The sequence below is a fragment of the Antechinus flavipes genome, chromosome 2 (genome assembly GCF_016432865.1).
Source record: "Antechinus flavipes isolate AdamAnt ecotype Samford, QLD, Australia chromosome 2, AdamAnt_v2, whole genome shotgun sequence".
Taxonomy (NCBI): domain Eukaryota; kingdom Metazoa; phylum Chordata; class Mammalia; order Dasyuromorphia; family Dasyuridae; genus Antechinus; species Antechinus flavipes.
This window is the reverse complement of record NC_067399.1, coordinates 53,317,276-53,336,186: the sequence shown is the minus strand read 5'-3', so window position 1 is coordinate 53,336,186 and position 18,911 is coordinate 53,317,276. Positions and strand designations below refer to the sequence as shown.

Genomic DNA, 18,911 nt, shown 5'->3' with positions numbered 1-18,911 from the left:
CCTCCGTCACCCCCCCCCCCCCCCCGCCCCGAACTGAGTCTGTGAGCTCCAGAGGAGGAAATGCTAATAGGGCCAGCGTGGAGGCTTCTTTAAAATAGATCAGAGGGACGAGACACAGACAGATGCGGAACGCTGCCCAGTGACATGGCCTCTGCTGCAGAGCTCCTGCTGGGGCCTGGCACAGACTGGAGCCAGTCTGGGAGGTTCTAGAACCCTCAGTCTGTGCTAGGTATAGTGGTGCTACCTAGAACGGAACTGGTCAGAGCTCAGATACCCCCCAAGAGTGGAACCAGTCTGGGAGGTTCTAGAACCCTCAGGCTAGGCTGGAAAAAGCAATACCTGGAACATTCTTCATCCGAGTTCAGACCCCGGGCTTGGGACAGAATATAACAAGAGTCAATTCGAGAGATTCTCGAACTCTTCGGTGGAGGCTGGGGGTATCGTGGAGCACAAAATGTTCCTCATGAAAGCTTGGGTCCAAGGCAGAAGAGATTCTGAAGCCTTTTCAGGCCTCGTGAGCTACGAACATGGAGAAAATAAGTCTTCATTAAGAGGCCTGGACTTCTGCTGTCCAACTCGGGGCCCCAGTCTCACAGATCAGGCTTAACTTGGACCACGCTCTAATTTGTCATTTATGTCTGTTAAAATAGGCTTCCCTCCCTCCCTCTCGCTGTCTCCCTCTGTCTGTCTTTCTGTCTCTGTCTCTTTTCTCTATTTCTTTGCCTTGTCATTTCTAAAGAAATCTGTTTAAGAGAGAAGGTAAAATTTAAAAAAACAGCTAAGTAGAAGCATAGCTGAATAGGGATCGTGCCTCAGTTTACCCACTTTTATCTGCAGGGCTTGGGAAGGGACTGGGAATAGTCGGGATTCTCACAGTCCCTGGAAACCGAAGCCAGGCTGCAGCCCCGGCTGTGTCTGCTCTTTGCTGCAGCCGGTATTCTCTGAGCCCTCCTGGTTTTGACTCAAGGAGATATGGGGGTCAGTGCCTTCTAGTCAAGAACCATCAACCTGAGAACTCGGCCCTAAGGGGCCAGGCTGAGCCCTTCTCCTTTGCTGATCCGGCAGATGCGTTTCCCAGAGAAACCTCCAGCCGGAGTTCGTTCGGCCGGCCCCTGCCTTAGAGGGTTCTGGGAAGAGTGGGCCGCCCCCCCCCCGAGCCTTGCCAGAGCATCCTGGCTTGGCCCCCCTTCCCTCATCTCCTCCCCCCCCCATCCCCTCTGCCGTTCGCACTCCTGGCCAATGCAGGCGGCTGTGGCAGCCGGGCCGGCTGGAGGGGCTGGGGGGGAGGGAGGGCGCGGGTGCTGCGGCTCGCCAGGACTCACTGCAGATTGCCTGCACACCGAGGTGCGGCAGGGACGCTGATTGGCTTCAGATAGAGCTTGCCCAACAACAGCAACCGGGATGAGGAGAGGCTGCTGTTAGAATTCCCCGGGCTGGAGGGGACTGGGACAAAAAGGGGATTGGAGGTGGGGAGGGGTGGGGGAGAGCCGGAGAGCCCCGGAACCAAGCTGTTCTCGTGTCCAAGGGCTGAGCCTGTGGATGATGAAAACAGGGATTCCACATTCTAGGATTCAGGGAAGAGGCTGAAGAAAATGTGAGAGAGCCACACACACACACAGAGGCTGGGGGGAGAGGGGGAGACAGAGAGAGACACACAGAGAGAGACACACAGAGAGAGACACACACAGAGAGAGACACACACAGAGACACAGAGAGAGAGATGGAGAGACAGACAGAGAGACAGAGAGAGATACAGAAAGACAGAGAGACAGAGACAGAGAGACACACACAGAGACACACAGAGAGAGACAAACAGAGACACAGAGAGAGAAAGACACAGAGAAACAGAGAGAGACAGACAGAGACAGACAGAGAGAGATAGAGAGACAGACAGAGACAGAGGCAGACAGAGAGAGCGCTCTTAGTTTAATGGCTTAGTTTTAAGTTGCAAAGCACTAAGAATAACTAGCATTCATATAGCAAATCTTTTTACAAATATGATCTTATTTGATATGCTGGAAAGTAAGGGCTATTATCACCCCCATTTTACAGATGAGAAAACTGAGGAAAATGGGAGTGAAGTGACTTGGGCCAAATTTGAACTCTGGATTTACTGCAGTGGATAAAGCTCCAGATCTGGAGTCAGGAAATTCAGTTGTTCAGTCTTTTTTTTTTTAAGTCATGTCTGATTCTCTGTGATCCCATTTTGGGTTTTCTTGGCAGAGATATTGGGGTGGTTTGCAGTTTCTTTCTCCAGCTCATTTTATAGATGAGGAAACAGAGGCAAACGGGATGAAGCGGTTAAGGCCCAGCACTCTAGTCACTGAACCACCTATCTGCCACAGTCAGGAAGACCCCATTTCAAATCCTCCTTCATACATTTATTAGCTATATGATGCTGGACATGTCACCTCTTTTTGCCTCAGTTTCTTCATCTATAAAATGTCAGGATAGAAGACATTTGTAAGCCGTAGAGTGCCATAAAATGCTGGCTTCTATTATTCCATGTTATCCCAGTTGGCCCTCATAACAACCCAGTGGGGAAGGTGCCATTGTTAACCCCATTAGGCAGAGAAGGAAACTGAGGCAGACCGAGGTGAAGTGACTTGCCCAGTAGGTCACATAGCTAGAAAGCTCCTGACCTAAGATCTAAACTTAGGTCCTCCCCCTTCATCCAGGGCTTTTGAGTAATAAGAGTGGGGGAGGAGGGAGATAAGCAGTGCCGGAAATTAGCCTCCAGGACTGCAAAGCAGATAGGAAAATGGTTTAGAGGGGGAAGCAGCTTGTGTGTATGATCTTGAGGAAGCAGGAATCTTTATTTTAGCAGAGCTGTATGGCAATGAATTTCAAGAGTGAAGTCTCCTAGAGTCCACCTTCTTAAAGTGTGGCTTGTGACCCCAAATGGAGTCTTATATAACTGAATGCGGAGGTCACAAAATTATGATTTATTATCAGTAAATATTTGATTTGTATACCTATTTTATATATTTATATACCCGGTCATGGAAAAATTTCACAGGCGAAAAGGTGGTGAGTGGAAAAAGTTTTAAAAGCCCTCTCCTAGGCCAGTAGTTTTCAAAATGTGGGCCAGAGAATCCTGGGGCCTCTTAAACTCTCAGAGAATCTACAAATTCAAACTTAGTTTTTATTTTTCATATGGTAAATATCTATATATGCAATCCTCACGAACAAATCCTCTTTGGACAGATCCTCGAATTTTAATAATATAAAGATACTGAGAACAAAAGTTTGAGAATCACTGTTTTAGAGTGTGGATAAATGGACAATGTGAGTTATTCTGACTGGCCACCAACAAGGACGTCCACTATTGTGGCCCATGTATATCTGCCTGAGTAATCAATCATAATCCACAGGAAGGCTTTCCTTTATCTTCCAAAGGTGTAACCAGAGAAATCCGTTCTGTTAAAGTCGTATCCTAAGTAGTACTGAGAGCCATCACTTCAGGTAGAAAATAAGGAAGATCTAGTATTGCTCCTTATCCTACTTGCAAATCAGCTATTGATGGGCCCAATGAGAGAGAGATCTACTCTCTGCTTTCACCTGATTTTTCTGATCCTTTGTCTCCTAGTGAAATGTGGACATTCACCCCACTGGTCACTCAACTGTTGGCAATTTCCTTTTGATTCCCGATGGTTTGGTTTATGGGAAAGTAAGGTCTGTCCAATAAAGAGAAAGTTATATGTGTTTATCATGACTGCAAAATTCACCTCTCCTTCTTTCTCTCTGTTCCAGGGCTCAGCTCCTATTCTCGTAGTCATGGTGATCTTGCTAAACATTGGAGTCGCCATTTTGTTTATTAACTTTTTCATCTGATGAGATTGTCTTAGCAAAAATAACTGTTCTACATACAGATGGGGGAAAAGAGAGGAAAACAAAACATAAAACAAAACAAAACAAAAAGGGAACGAACGTAACTCTGACTGTCCAACAACTTCCAAGTCTTTTCACAGAAGAACAACATGATTGGGTATCACTCACAGTTTGCCTTTTTTTCTGGGTAATGTTTTTTGGATTTTAGCCAAAATTCTTTGCTTGTATAACACTATGCTGTGTGACATGGCAGAAGGTGGCCGACACACCGGCCCTCCCAGCTAGACACGGAAAGAGAAGAGAAGGGATCTCGGAAAATCAACAGCAAAAAGTCAAATCACCTTTGTCATCAACGTCACCATCACGACAAGGAGGAGGAGGACAGAAGCGGCGGCTGCAGAGCGAAGTCCCAGGGGAGCGTCTCATTTCGAGCTGGGTCAAGCAAGGAGAAAGAAGTAACTATCTCCAAGTCACCAGGGTCAGGGTTGGGAGATGGAAAGAAAGGTAGTTCATACTTTCTTTTCGTTCTCCGCTCTGAGACATCCTGTGACGAGCATTTATGGGTTTGGAGCACAGGGAAAGAAGCTGTCTTTTCCCACTGGGAAGAGAAACTAGCCCTTTTTATTCTCTGTAAATGGACACGCACACACACACACATATATATATGTACATGTGTATGTATATATATGTGTGTGTGAATGTGTTAAAGGGTGAGGGGGAAATACATCCCCCTTTTCTACCCATCTAAATTAATTAATCATTTTCCAATACTGCCCTGCTGGCTTTCTCTGAGAAGGCTAAATCCCCGGCCCCAAGCTATACCCTGGGTTTTAACCAAACACAGGGGGTACAGATGCATCTGGACCGACGGTCATTTTCTTTAATTTGGCATCAGATTCCCCAACCCAAGCGTTTTCCCTTGCCTCCTTGTCACCCACACACCAACTCCCGAGGGAACCCACCCGACGGAGGTCCAGGAGACGGATTCAGGTACAGACTGGAGTGTCTAGATGGGAAACCAGGGCAGTTATTCAGAAGCAGAATGAATGCAGTCGGTGTGTCTGGTACATCTTGCCATGGACAGTTTCTGAAATCATGCTTGGGCTCAGAGCATGTGGTATTTTTGCACTTTGTATGCAGGATGTATATTCAGGCTTCCAACATGTCCCTTGTACGCCATCATTGGTAATGACAGCCCCTTAAGGATGTATTGTTTTCTACGATATATGTCACTTAAGTTCATTGATTTTACCATCTTTGTAATAATGCCTGCCTTGATTTCCCCACTGGTAGATATGCATAGTCATTAAAGATGCACTATCCCTGTTCTGAAGCTGTTCGGGTCCCAATGACAGGATCATGTTTTAAAACTCAGTGGCTTAAAAAAAAAAAATTCCCATGTTCATTTAAAAAAAAAAATCTCTACCTCCCCTTTTCCCTAAACACCCCCCCCCCAAAAAAAAACCCACAATGCAAAAACATACAACCCGAGTGTTGTTTCAGTCAGCCCAGGAGGTGCAGTGTTTTTCTGCTTACTCTGCCAGCGTGGCTTGATGATCTGATCCCAGTCGTAGGCTAGCCCGCCACGTGTGACTGTCCCTCTCGGATCACTAGTTATTAGAGCCTTGACATGCCTGTGCGTGTGTGTATGTGGACAGGTTGAGTGTGGACAGATCCACAGACAAACACCTCAGTTCCACATCGGCGAAATCCCTTTGAAAAAAAGGATTCCACATACAACGTTGTTGGGTACAGCCCAGACTTCCGGACTCTGCTTTGCTTCTCTTTAGCTGTTTTTCTGCTCTGTTTGAAGCAGATTTCTTTATTACACTGCACTGGATTGCTATATTTTTAACCAGAAATAAACTAAAGATTAGAGCATGTTCCATTTAAGTTTAGTTCTTTTCCTTACACACTCACACACACACTCACACGACCCATTCTTCTCACAGTTTTGTTTAGTTCAAGGGTCTTTTTTGGGGGAGAGGGTGGGAGGGGACATAGGAGGAGAGAGCATCAGTAATACAAATACATTTCTGACAATTTGCTTTCTAAAGGGATATTACATCTTTTGTACATCTTAATTTTCTGTTCCTCTTTTTTAATATTGATTGGTTGCTGCAGAACCTAAAGTGAACCAAATAAAGATTCTTGTTAACTTGCAGCTCTGAGAATCCTACATGCTGGGATACGTGTTTTGTAATTCTGTTTGCAACTCTTTGTAAAGATTAGCGAGACTTCTTTTGTACATTCCAGTAACTGCATGCCACAAAATGGTACCTACAAATGCAGGTTACATTATTTACATGCAAACACCATACAATATTTAGATATGTATAAAAAAAATCGACAGCACAAAAATGCCTATCATTAAATATGAGAACTAGTGGTTTCATGCCTAGGGATTTCTCACTGGTGACTGACTGTTTTCCATGACCACCATTCCTGGCTGCCAGCCAATTAAATTGCCCCCTCTCCTCCCCCCCCCCCACCCCAATGAATAACCCAGGACTTTTGTTTTGGGGTCATCATATTCACAAGACCCAACCGTTTCCTCTCATTCCAAAAAGAATGAAAGAGCTAGCTCGGATCGAGGCTGTAAAGAGACTGTTTAGGTCTGAAAGACACCTGAAGAATAATTTTAATTGGTTTCCAAAACAATGTGATTAAAAGCAAGGATGACTTGATTAATTGTTGCAGGTTGAGCACTTGAAGACAGCACCTGCTTGTCACACCTTGGCCAGAGTCTCACATTTCCCCAACAGCTACATCACTCCTTATTTTCTTCCACCAACGTTTACAGACTCGCTTCTCTCCATCTCTTGCCTGAGTACACACACACACATGCTTATCTCACTGGAGGAAGGTAAATGAGAATTAGGGGGTGGGTGGGGCAGTATGGAAGCACTCACACTAGCAGCTATTTCCCAGTGGCCCAAAGCATTTAGACATTTTTAATTAATACCCAAAGCAATCCTGTAAGAAAGGTGCCGTTGTCCCTATGCTGCAAATGTGAAAGCTGAGGCACAGAAAAGTGAAAGATTTTCCTAAAAACACCAGATCGACGGATGGAGAATTGGGGGGGTAGGAGGGGAAGGTGTTGAAGAGGAGGGGAGTCTTCCTGAATCATTCTTGGAAACCTGGTTTTCTAAACCAGGGCTTCTCAAATTTTTCCCACTGGTGACCCCTTTTCACCCGAGAAATTTTTATGCCACTTCGGGTATATAGATATATAAAATATGTACACAAATCATTTACTGATAATATAGCATAAATCCGTGACTCCACATTCAGTTATAAGACCCCTTATGGAATTACAAAACCACAGATTCTGATATGTCGGTACAAAACCTACATATTTCAATCAGAGTTAAAAAAAATTTTTTTTTGAAAGCATATTTTAGTAAGAAGCTTGAAAAATCAACAATCCAAGTCATCCTAAAAACAAAGTATTTTACATTGGTCCTTTTAGTTATTCTCTGGACACTTAGCTAAACCCAACTTGTGACTAACTCCAGGTTAGTCCAAAATATATACAAAGAAAACTCGGGAGGAAATGAGTCCTTGGTGAAATCAGATGGAGGAGTACCTGGGAAAGGATTTATTTTTTAAAGGGATTTCTTATATTGTAGAATGGCTTGACTTCTCTGTGCCTCGGTTTATCTATTTTTCTTACCTAAAACTTGAGGATTTTCATGATTTCTATTTCAGATTTATTTGTGCCTTTTGAATTTGATTTCCTGCATAGGAAATGTCTGAATAGTTGAATACCTAAAAAATGCTCCTTATCCATTCTCTGGGACTTGTATGCTGCAGTCTTTGACCAAGATGATATGAATGATGTGATGTATGTAAGGTAGAGTATGGACAAGCAAGGCCTAGAGCCCACAGAAGGTCAGTGAGGCTCCCAGGAAAGGAGAGCAAATATAATTGAGCAGCTCACTAAGGGAGAAAAATCCCAGAAATACAAGGGCTGATGGAGTTTTTTTTTTAAGTGACCCTTATCCCTTTCAAACAAATGTCAACATCCTTTTTTTAAAATTTGTTTTCTGAATCAAAACCTCCTGAGCATGGTATGATCTCAAGCCAATTCACTGAGATTTCTCATAGCCACTGCAGCGGAGGTATTTGGTGAAATCACAAGAGTTAATTACATTAACTCAATTCTGGCCTCCAGATGTTTCGTCCTCTGCTTTGTGAGGGCAAAAGAAATTATAGGCCACCTCGTGTGGAAAATGACCAAATAGAGCCCCGGTGTTGGATGGTTGCAGTGGGTAGATAGCGCTCTTGTAGGGGATGCACAAGCTGGAGTTGTTTGTCATTCAGTTATGAAAAAGACTTTCTGTAAAACAGGGATTAGCGTGTTATATCTCAAGTAGAGTTTTTGTCCTTGAGATACCATCTTGTAAAAATGAAAAGGGACAAGAGGAAACCTTGCAAGGCCTGCTAGTTCATCTCCTACTTTCCAATAATATTAGCTAAGCCATTTGAGATGGCTCATCAGAGGTGACCATTTTGATATTTCACTTTGTTTCCCCATATCTCATTTCGAATGTCTTTATGGTACACACATCTAGCTTGTTTCTTCTTCTTCTGCCTTTAAGCACAGATGGAACTAAAGGTTATCATCCTTTGTGCAGTAATTTGTATTTCCTCACTTAAATCCCGTTTCTTTAACTTTTTTTTAAATAAAATCTGTCTTCCAATATTTATGCCTTCCTTTAGTTCAGGGAAAGTAACTATGGGGAAGGTACCTCTCTAAGATTGTGCAAAATATCCACTCCACTAACTTTAACCAATTACTTGACCTGGTGGAGAAGAAATGAATACCAGCATTTTCTCATACCAAGTTAGGATAGAGAAGGGTTCTCAACCTTTGCGTCTGATGAAAGACCCCTTCTCAGAATAACACTTTTAAATGCCTCAAATAAACATGGGATTACAAAGGAAACCAAAGGTTAGTGAAAATTTAAATATTTTCACAGACTCTCCCAGGTTAAGAAACTGAGATAGATTAATTCTTATGATAGATATTCAACAATCACTCCCTGGGGCAAAGAATTTGCCTGTTATTCACTTAAGAATAAAAGCGGTCAAAAATCCAGTTAAAGGAAAGTATATAGAAAGCCGAGGTCAGCCTAAGGTATTAGTAATATTGCCTCACATCTGGCTGTCAGTGTTACCAAGATATCACCCAGAATTAAGAGTAAACAAATTAATCCTTTGACACATAAGTCCTGAGCAGCATTGCTAAGACTGCCTTAAATGATGCAAGGGGAAGAAAAAACCATGCAGTTGCCTTGAATTATGCAATGCCCTTGAAAAACATAACCTTTTCAGGCATGTAGAAATATATGAGAAGACTAAAAATATAGGGATCCATAGATGATAAGTTGGGACAGGCGATGAGAACCAGCAGTTGTCCTTATGATTTTGTGTCCAGGCACAACGGGGAAGGTTTTGGAGGGCTCTCTGCAAGCTGAAAATTTTGAGAAAAGGTGGCTACCACCGTCTTAAAGAGTTGATTCTATTGTTTGATGGAGACTTTCAGGTTAAAAATCCCTTGATGGGCACATCGGTAACAGAAGAGATTATTTGGCTCTTGTACACATGGTTTAATACCTTGCCTACAGAGAGGGACTGATTGTATTGCAAAATTAGGGCCTGCTTGAGAGAAGCAGATAGTGTTTGTTTCAGTGCATAGTACCAGATTGGAAGCACCAGAGGCATTATTTTTTTCTGAGCCTTTCCTATGTCAGTCTTTGTGGGCAGATGGAGGAGCCTGAAATCAGGCACAGACCCAGTACTTTGCAAGGAAAAGGCCCTGGCTGTAAGAGTCAGCTTAACATCACAACTGCTTCCCTTGCTCTATTCAATTCAATACTTTCCAATTATTTACTGAATGACTGTTACTTGCAAAGTTCTGGCCAGTGTCTCAGACCCACAATGACAAAGGTCAAAGTAGAGAATGGGTGCGACTTTACATCCCTACCTCATTTCTTGCTATTTTTCTACTGTTAGTTGGCAGAATGAAGATCTCGATTCTGGAGGAAAAAATGAGATTTTAGTGGGTTACAGAATCGATGGGTCCACAGTGAGATATGGCAATTCAAAGAACTCTCATGAACTCAGGCTGTATTGAAAAGCATAGAATTGCACTGCCCTCTATCCTGATCAGTCACACCTGAAGTATTATACTCAGTTCTGGGTGCCATCGTTTGAGAAGGACGTTAAAAAGTTAAACAGAGTGTTGAGGAGGACCTCAAAGTTCATGCCATATTGAGCAAAAGTAGGATGGGTTGGTCTACAGAAGGAAACACTTAGGAACCATTGGCTGTTTTTGGAAGGGAGAAGAGACTTGTTTGCTTAGTGGATTCTATTTACAGAGGAAGATTGAAGCTCAGTTTAAAGATAAATGATCACAAATAATTAAAGCTGTTAAGCATATCAGGTAAATTTCCTTATATTTAAGAGTAGAGGTGGCTATATATGTATAAAACACAAGGTTTTGTACCCAGGTGAGATGGCCTCTGAAGTCTTTCTCTCCACATATAACAAGGTTTCGTACATAGGTGAGAAAGCCTCTGAGGTCTCTCTCATTCTCCTGGGGAAGGTATACTAAATTTCCTCTCACTGGAGATGTTCACCGAGGAGAGATGACCACCTCTTGACATGTAGAGATAGATTACTCTTCAGATATGGGTTGGGCCCCCCAAGATCCCTTCTGATATTTACTGACTCATTTCAGGAAACATTTTCATCATCAGTCACATATTCAGAAACAGAGTAAAATCAATAGTCTCCTTGAAACAAAAAGTTTGGTCATTTTGTTTCTGTTTTCCATTCAAAGAGGCTTAGTGGGGCTGAAGAGAGCTAGGGATTCATGACATTTTCCTTAGCATCTTTCTTCACGAGGTTATTTTCTACTTCCCATCCCTCTCCTGTCAAATTTATGTGGGTTTCCACCAACCGCTCTTGTAAACTCTTCCGTGGTGGCTAACATTTTTAAGGCAGCTAGGGGAGTCTTGACCTGTATATGGGGCATAGTCTCTACCCCTAGACAGATGCTGTTCCCTCCATCCTGACATCTTGAAAAGCTTTCCTTTCTAATATCACAGTAATCCCCCCCATCTCATTCATAACAAATAGCACAGAGACTTCCACTTTCTTTGTATGAAGACCCCACTAAGGATATAATTTTGCTCCCATGTCCAACTCCTCTCCATATCGATAACATTTAGAAAACTAAAGATTCCTTGTCGGGAGTCCTACGTCCAACATTCATTGGAGTCAGAGGAAAAGAAATTTTCCCTCTGAAATTCATATGGATGATTCCTAATGTAAGGAGATGTTCTTCAGATGATTTCTAACGTCAATAAATGCCCCATGACAGAGCCCATATTCTGTGGCTGGAAGGGAAAATCTCTAACCAGCCAGATGGCTTCTCTCAACAGTAGAGTCAGCCTCAGGGGAACAGGACAGTTCATCACCCATATGAAGTGACAGAGATGTCTGAAGGAGAAGCAGCCGCTTATCTTTTCCTTAGAAAGGATAGAGCTGCTCACTTACACAGCGGCTGGATGTCACCGCTGCCGAAAGGCAGAGGACATCATATAATCTTCTGTTTTTTGCTGCAACAAGACTCCAAAAGCCAGAGCCTCCACCATGTTAGCGAACCCTGCTCAGCCCATCCCTCTATTTCTCTCTCCAGCTCTGGAACGTCAGCTTTCTCACTTCAGATTTTCCAAAAGCAAGTGAGACCTGCCCAGTTTAGCACTGTCACTGCCGTAATCAGAAGAGCTGTGACCTGCACTTCCACCTACTGCTGGGTCTTCCTGGGGGAAGGGAGGTCTGGGGCAAGACGGGAGGGAGAGGGGCAAACCAGGGCCCAATGCTGCAGATTCAGATCAACCCTTTGTCTAGTTCTATTTCTCATGCACATTTGCCAGCTCCTATTCCCCTGTTCCTATTCCCTGGAAGCAGGAGCTTCCTCTTAATACTCATGGCGTCATTTCCTTATTTCTGGTGCCTATATGACTTCTGAGGTTCAGACTAGCACCCTACTGGACACAACTTATTTAGCTGCATTTTTGCATCACGTGCCCACCCAAAGTAACCCGCTCTAAAAAGAAAAACCCAATCATCCTTTTGGAAAGCTGCATATGAAAACTTGATCATACACTAGACATGAAACCACTAACCCTTACATGGATGCCTTTTTGTGACTCCTTAAGTAAACAGTCTAAATCTGCATTTTTCTTTTTTCTGGTTCTGTTCTTTTTTTTTTTTTTTTTCTGGTGCATGTAAACTGTTTGCTGATACAGTGCAATTATTTTGTGCATTGACAAAAAAAAAAAAAGGGAATGTTGAATATATTCTGATTTTTTTTCTCATTGATGAAGTGGCTAAAAAAAGTTACCTCGGCCTTTTTTTCTTTTCTTTTAGCTGAAAGAAAATAGCTTGGTTACTTAAAAAATGATAATAAAATAATTTTCTTTAATGAATGTAATTGCTTAAATCATCCCCTTATTCTGCATTGAACCACATGATGAAGGGACACTGTCAAGATGGAAAGAAATCTTTTGCCCACTTTGGTAATAAATATCATAAATTACACAAAATTTTGAGAAACTGGAATCTTTTCCTGATGACCAACAAGCTATTTCCTCACTGCCTTTAATTCTCTGCGACCTGCTTTTGCTTTGTGGGGAGTTTTGCCAGTGGCCCATGTCAAGTAGATGGCACAAATTTGTCCTCAAAGGATTGAATCTGGATTGACAGTGTCCCTTTAAAAGGTCTTTTGAAAAATGTCTAGATTTCCTGAAGGAATACTGCAACAAACTTTAGCTAAGAAATAGTAGATGCCATCTTTAGTCCCAAAATAGTGATCATTTACATTTGTGATCTAACAGACATCCATGAAGAATTTATTGCATTCAAGACACTGTGCTCCACATGGCAGGGCAATATAAAATGAATGACAATAATAGTTGATAATAATATTAACCAACATATTAGCAGTGTCTGGCATACTTTAAGTGCTTAATAAATGCTTGTTTCCTTCCTAACATTTTTATGATCATAGGTTACTTCTCTATGCCTCAGTTTCCTTGTTTGTAAAAATGGGGATAAGATACCATTTATACCGTCTACCTCAATTATTGTGAGGAAGGCACTTTGGAAACTTTAAAACACTATGGAAGGGGTAGTGAGGTGGTGTAGTGGATAGAGCACCAGCCCTGAATTCAGGAGAACCCAAATTCAAGTGACCCTGGGCAAGTCACTTAACCCCAATTACCTAAGCAAAAAACAAAACAAAACAAAGAAAAGACTATGGAATGGGAGATATTATTTAGCTTCTTAGGCTCACACACACCATGTAGAGTAAGGTTATTAGGGAACCCATTTTACAGATTTATTCACTTAGCAATATTAAGCACTACCACCAGCAAAAAAAAAAAAAGACCTGGTTCTCACTACTCCAGGAGCTTATAATTCGAGAGGATTCAACATGAACACAAATATAATAAAAGATGGTGAATGATGCACAAAAAAAAAAAAAATGGTCAGTGTGTTGAAGAGATTATTAATAGCTCTATCATTTACAAGGTGCTTTAAGGTTTGCAAAGTTCTTTACAGTTATCTTATTTGGTCCATATAATGACCCTAGGAAGTAGTCACTATTATCTCTTTTACAAATGAAGAAACTGAGACAGACCGGTTTATTGTCCATGATTATACAAGTACTTCAGTGTGTGAGGCAGAATTGGAAACTTTAGCCTCAGTGATCTCAGCAAAGATCAGAGGAAGAAACTAAGGCAGGTCATTATGTTTCAAGTGGCTCCTTACCTTCAAGGAACTGCACCCATTTTCATTTTAAGTGGATCTCATCTTTCATTTGAAATGATTTCCTTCATAAGAGAATATAATCTTCCTCACAGGATAGAGAAGCTGTCTTTCCTCCTGCACCCTCCCACCAGACTTAAATAGGCCTCCAATGTTGTTTTTCTTCTGGGTAATTCTTGGGGCATACTGCACAGGGTTTCAAAGCCCTCTCTTTGGAGAAAAGAAACTACCTGTCTTACCAGATTCTCCTTTTCCTATGCCCTTAGTTTATGTCAGCCAGGAATCTCATCTGTTAAGCCAGAAAAGCCTCATGCTACCAAATTCAAAATCACAATAATTTAAAAATCCAAATCAAAACATTTCCTGGGCAGTTATCCAACAGGCATAAGGATATAGTGCTAGGGCCTGTTTATATTTTAAAAGCCACACTACAGAGGGTGGGGGGAGAAGGCACAAGTCTTTATAGTGTACCTACTCTGTGCTAAGTGCTACTTACAAATAATATTTCCTTTCACCTTCACAACAGCCCATTTTTATACTCAAGAAACTCTAGACAGAGTTAAGTGACTTGCCCAGGATTACAGTTAGTGTCTGAGGCTTGTTTGAATTTAGGTTTTCCCAATTTCAGGTACAGCTCTCAGTCCACTTGCAAGCCCAGCTAACAGGACCTTGGAGCAAGCTGTACTTATTCCAGGCCAAACCCAACTTAGCTCAGGTATTCCCACTTTCCACTGAGAGACTGGATTATTTCCTGATCTTTACCAGGAAGGGGAAAAAAAAAAAGATCAAGGAAGAGAAGGAGTATTATAGGTCTAAGCAACTGAGAGCGACAGGGTGGTTTAGGATGGAAAGAATACTGGCTTTGGATGCAGAGGACAGATTTGGAGTCTCACTCCTGCTACTTATTTGCAGAGACTTCAGGCAAAATCCCTGCCCAGGTCTGTTTTTTTCTTGTCCTCCAAATAATAGGTACTATTTGCATAGTGCTTTAGGGTTTGCAAAATGCCAGGAGATTACCTCATTTTATTCTGAAGGTATTACAATTTTACAGGTGAAGAGAATGAGGTTAAGTGATTTGCCCAGATACCTAAGTATCAGGGGAAACAAAGCTAATAAGTATCTGGGGAAACTTACAGCTAATAAGTATCAGGGGAAACTTACAGCTAATAAGTGTCAGGGGAAACTTACAGCTAATAAGTATCTGGGGAAACTGACAAGCTAATAAGTTTCTGTGCAGTTCTATCTGACTTTATGACACTTGGCAAAAATAATTTAGTATTTTGCCATTTCTTTTCCAGCTCATTTTACAGATGAGAACGCTGAAGGCAAATAGGATTTATCTGGAGCCTCACAGCTATTAAGTGTCTAAGATCAGATGAACCTGGATCCAGACCTCTATCCACAGCTGCCCCATTTGAAAGTATCTGAGAATATTGAGAATCTGAGAGTAGCTAGTTCATTTCTGGGGCAAGATCTGAACTCAGGTCTTCCCAACTGCAAGGTCTACATGCTATCTAAGGCACCATCCAGCTGACATAAAACTGCAGTTCTTTCCAGCTCTGCACTTTGCTTCAAAGGTTCATTCTTTCAAAAAAGCAATTCACCACAATGAAGAGCACCAATGTCACAGTATACAAGAGAGTCATTCTGTAGGAGGGGAGGGAGGAAATGCCCTGCTCCAAGATCTGGTTTTTGATACATTCAGGTGATGAACTGTTATTTTATTTATGAAGGACCAGGTTATTATAAATGACCATTTATCTTACTTCATTTATTATAATCAATAAATATTCCGATTGATCCAACAAATAACTAATTACCTTATATTAGAAGACTGGTACCTATGATCCTAGTAAAAATAAGAGTTTTTCTATATATAACATTGACTTCCTGGTTTTAAGACACTTAAGGGAAATGAATTCTAGTAATCATTAGGACATGGAGCCATTATTTCAAATAGGTATTCAGAACAAGTGTTATCTCCTTTTCTCATGAGAACCCTTAAACTATTTGAAGACTTTTCTCATTGAAGTCTCCAGGATAAATATTCATTCCCTGGTCTTCCTTGTTAATCCTTGGATGGCAAGCCCTCTCACCACCTGATTTACTTTCTTCCACCAGCTGATGGTCTATTAGTGGACTCTTGGAGTTGGGGATGTTAGTACATAAGATTATTTTTCTAGTACTGGAAAAGACCTTAAGGATCACCTAATCTGAATTCCTTATTTGACAGATAAGGAAACAGAGAGGGAAGGTGTTTTGCCCAAAGTTAAATAAGGGGATGCTGATCAACGTTTAACAATCAGCAACTCATCCCAAATATACTTTAAGCAAACTTCAAGTTTAATTTGCATTATGCTGTCTCCATCACTTTCTCAAAACAATAAAACAAATCCCAATTTGTAGCATTTGCTGATTTTCTAAAGTACAAAAAAGCTCATAGTGAAAATTTAACAATCAGTGTGAGTTGGTACATCTTTAAGATGTTGAGAAGCAAATTTTGGCTCCATCACATCACAGTGGATAGATATTGGACCTACCAGCAAGAAGATCTCACTTACTGGACAGGTCACTTAACCTTTGTCTACTTTCATTCTGGCACTTGTGAAAGGGGGATGAATAAAAACGACCATCTCCTAAGGGTATTGTGAGGATAAATGAAATGTCAGGAAGTGTTTTGCAAATTGTAAAGGGAAATGTTAGCTATGCTTACTTATTACTGAAGCTGTCCCAAAGTGGAATGGACTGCTGGATGACCACTTGCTAGGAATATTTGAGAGATTTCTGTCCAGCTACGGGTTGAAGCATCTACAGTTCTGAGGTCTGAAACTGCTCCAGCTGACATGAATCGAGCTTCTCCTCTTTTCTCTTCACATCAGTGGCAAACCATGCGGGTCCTTTCTTTTACCCTCAGGCCATTTTTTATATCAACTCATATCACAATGACCAAATTCAATTCTTATTTTATGCTAATTATATTTTAAGCTGGGTGTCTCTTAACCTGACCTGAGGAACCTTCTGGAAACACTCATACCCCCCCGAAGTATGACTTACTATGAGGTGCCCTTTCTCCAACATGGGGTACTCCCAAACCTCCCTTCCTCTAACTTAACCCCCTACATTTGGAGAGCAATAACCCATTTACTCTATGGACTTCCTTCATTTAAGAACTCATTGAAAAATCTGAACAGAGATTAGAACCTGCCATGATCAATCCCACTAAAATAAAAGACCTCTGAATAAAAGATATTTCCAAATCTTAGCCATTCTATTTGATTTATTTCAAGAAATAAATTTCTTGAAAATTTATTTTCAAGAAAATAAAAAAATTTCAAGAAAATTACAACTATAATTTCCCCAACCAAGTGATTTGAATGATCACTTGGAATTTATTTTAATAGGATTTAGTCTATATAATCAACTTGATGTGTGTGCTATTGTGAGCCAGGTAGAGAACTGACATCCATCAGTTGTTTATTCACTGATGAATCCTTCTTTGCAATCTTTTCTCACTAAACCTTCCAAGGGAGGAGCTGGTCTGTATTTAACTTCTCTATGTCCCCAACTACACAGATGATGCCCCAAAGATGGGGAATGGGAAAAGGAAAGAATATAGGGTTCACAAATGTGATAATTAACAACCGAATGGGATTTGGGAGAGGAGGGTACAGGGCAAAAATGCTAGTAATTACCAAGATGAACCAAATGAGGTGGACAGGGATGAAAGTTCAGGCTGAGTCTCCTTGCTGACACTGGGCTTGGCCACGTAAAAAGCAGAAATCACTTTTTAGTAATGGCATAAGATGAAGGAGTTCTTGGCTTTTTTGCTGGTTATTCATTACCATGAACCACTGACTGAGCATTAAGTATATTCTGCTTGGCAAACCAACCCACTGATGAGACAAAATAAAAGACAGCACATTTTCTGCTGCTCCCTCACTGAACACTACGGATTCTATTCTTGGCTATCTCACAACCCCGTATAGTATTTTTACCTCTCCCCTGCTGTTTGCATTTAAGGTGCTTCTTTATCAGGGATGTTTTAATCATGGCAATTAAATGGTACAGGCAGCTCGTTTTATTGAAGCTTGTTTATTTAATCTTCATTGGGTCCTAATTAGCCTCTTTCAGTCAAGGGGACAGACTCTACTGATAACCTCACAGAAAGGAAAGAAAAGACACTGCTGGCACCATTTATACAATAAATGTGTCTTATGGTGAGTGGCTCTTGTCTGTGTTTGATATGGCCGACTCCATAAAAGCCTTTTCCTGCTCTGATTCTTGTGGAGAAAGAACCGCTCTGCAGGAAGAAAACATGTCTCTGACTGATAGAGGGAGATCAATGCCCAGGAACAGATCCCAATGACAGGATCCCTCCCTCACCAGCCCCCAGATACATCACAACAAAAAGTAACGGATATAATCATCCCTGGCCTGCCTGCTTTCTAAGGCTGCTGGGAGCAGCGAAGTAGTGACACAAAGGCTTACGGATGGTAGTATTGTTATGGGGCAGCTAGGAATCAGGACTACCTGGGTTCAAATACAATTTTAGACACTAGTTGAGTCATTTCATCTGCTTATCTTATTTTAGTTAATGAAGATGGGGATACAAAGAGCACCCACCTCTAAGTGTTCATACCTGGAGAACAGACCTCGTTACAATGAGGTTGACATGAATAAATATAAATATAAAAATAGAATCCTACAGGATGTTAGTGTTGGAAAGGACGTTAAGAGATCTAATCTACTCATTCTATAAGTAGATAAGTAGACTGAGGTTAAAAGAATTGATTTGTCCAAGGTCCCAAAGACAGAGGGCAAAATGCAGTCCTGATGCAAGCATGTAGCAATGGCCATCTTGTCTTATATGCGTGGGGATTGCTATTGAACAAGTCGGCTATGATCTGTACCCTTGGAGCCTGTCTCTACTCGGGCCCTGAGCTGTGTGGGCAAGTACTAGTGAAGCTTGAGCTGGATAGCTGGGCAATCCTCAGGCCTACCCAACACTCTATTAGGATATGGATATGACCCTGCATGGGATGATCTCTATGTTAAATCCTCTTCCAACTCTGCCCTATGAAACACTGCCCAGAAGCTTGGCCACAACCCCAAGCATTCACATTTTCTTTTATCCCTGTGTTAGGCCAAGTATTTTTCAAAATGTTTTTCTGCAACAAGCAGGATGACTGCTGGCTAACAAATGTGACTTGCTATTAAAGACTATGAATTCTTAC

At 41.6% G+C, this 18,911-nt stretch overlaps 1 protein-coding gene across 1 annotated transcript in view; it reads left to right on the top strand.

Moving 5' to 3' along the window:
• JPH3 (junctophilin 3) overlaps positions 1-12,335 on the top strand; it is a 192,118-nt gene extending 179,783 nt beyond the window's left edge. Inside the window, exon 5 of the mRNA XM_051974805.1 lies at positions 3,754-12,335. Coding sequence (XP_051830765.1) covers positions 3,754-3,834 — 81 coding nt within the window. The 3' untranslated portion in view covers positions 3,835-12,335. The remainder of the gene's footprint in view (positions 1-3,753) is intronic.
• The last annotated feature ends 6,576 nt before the right edge of the window (positions 12,336-18,911 follow it).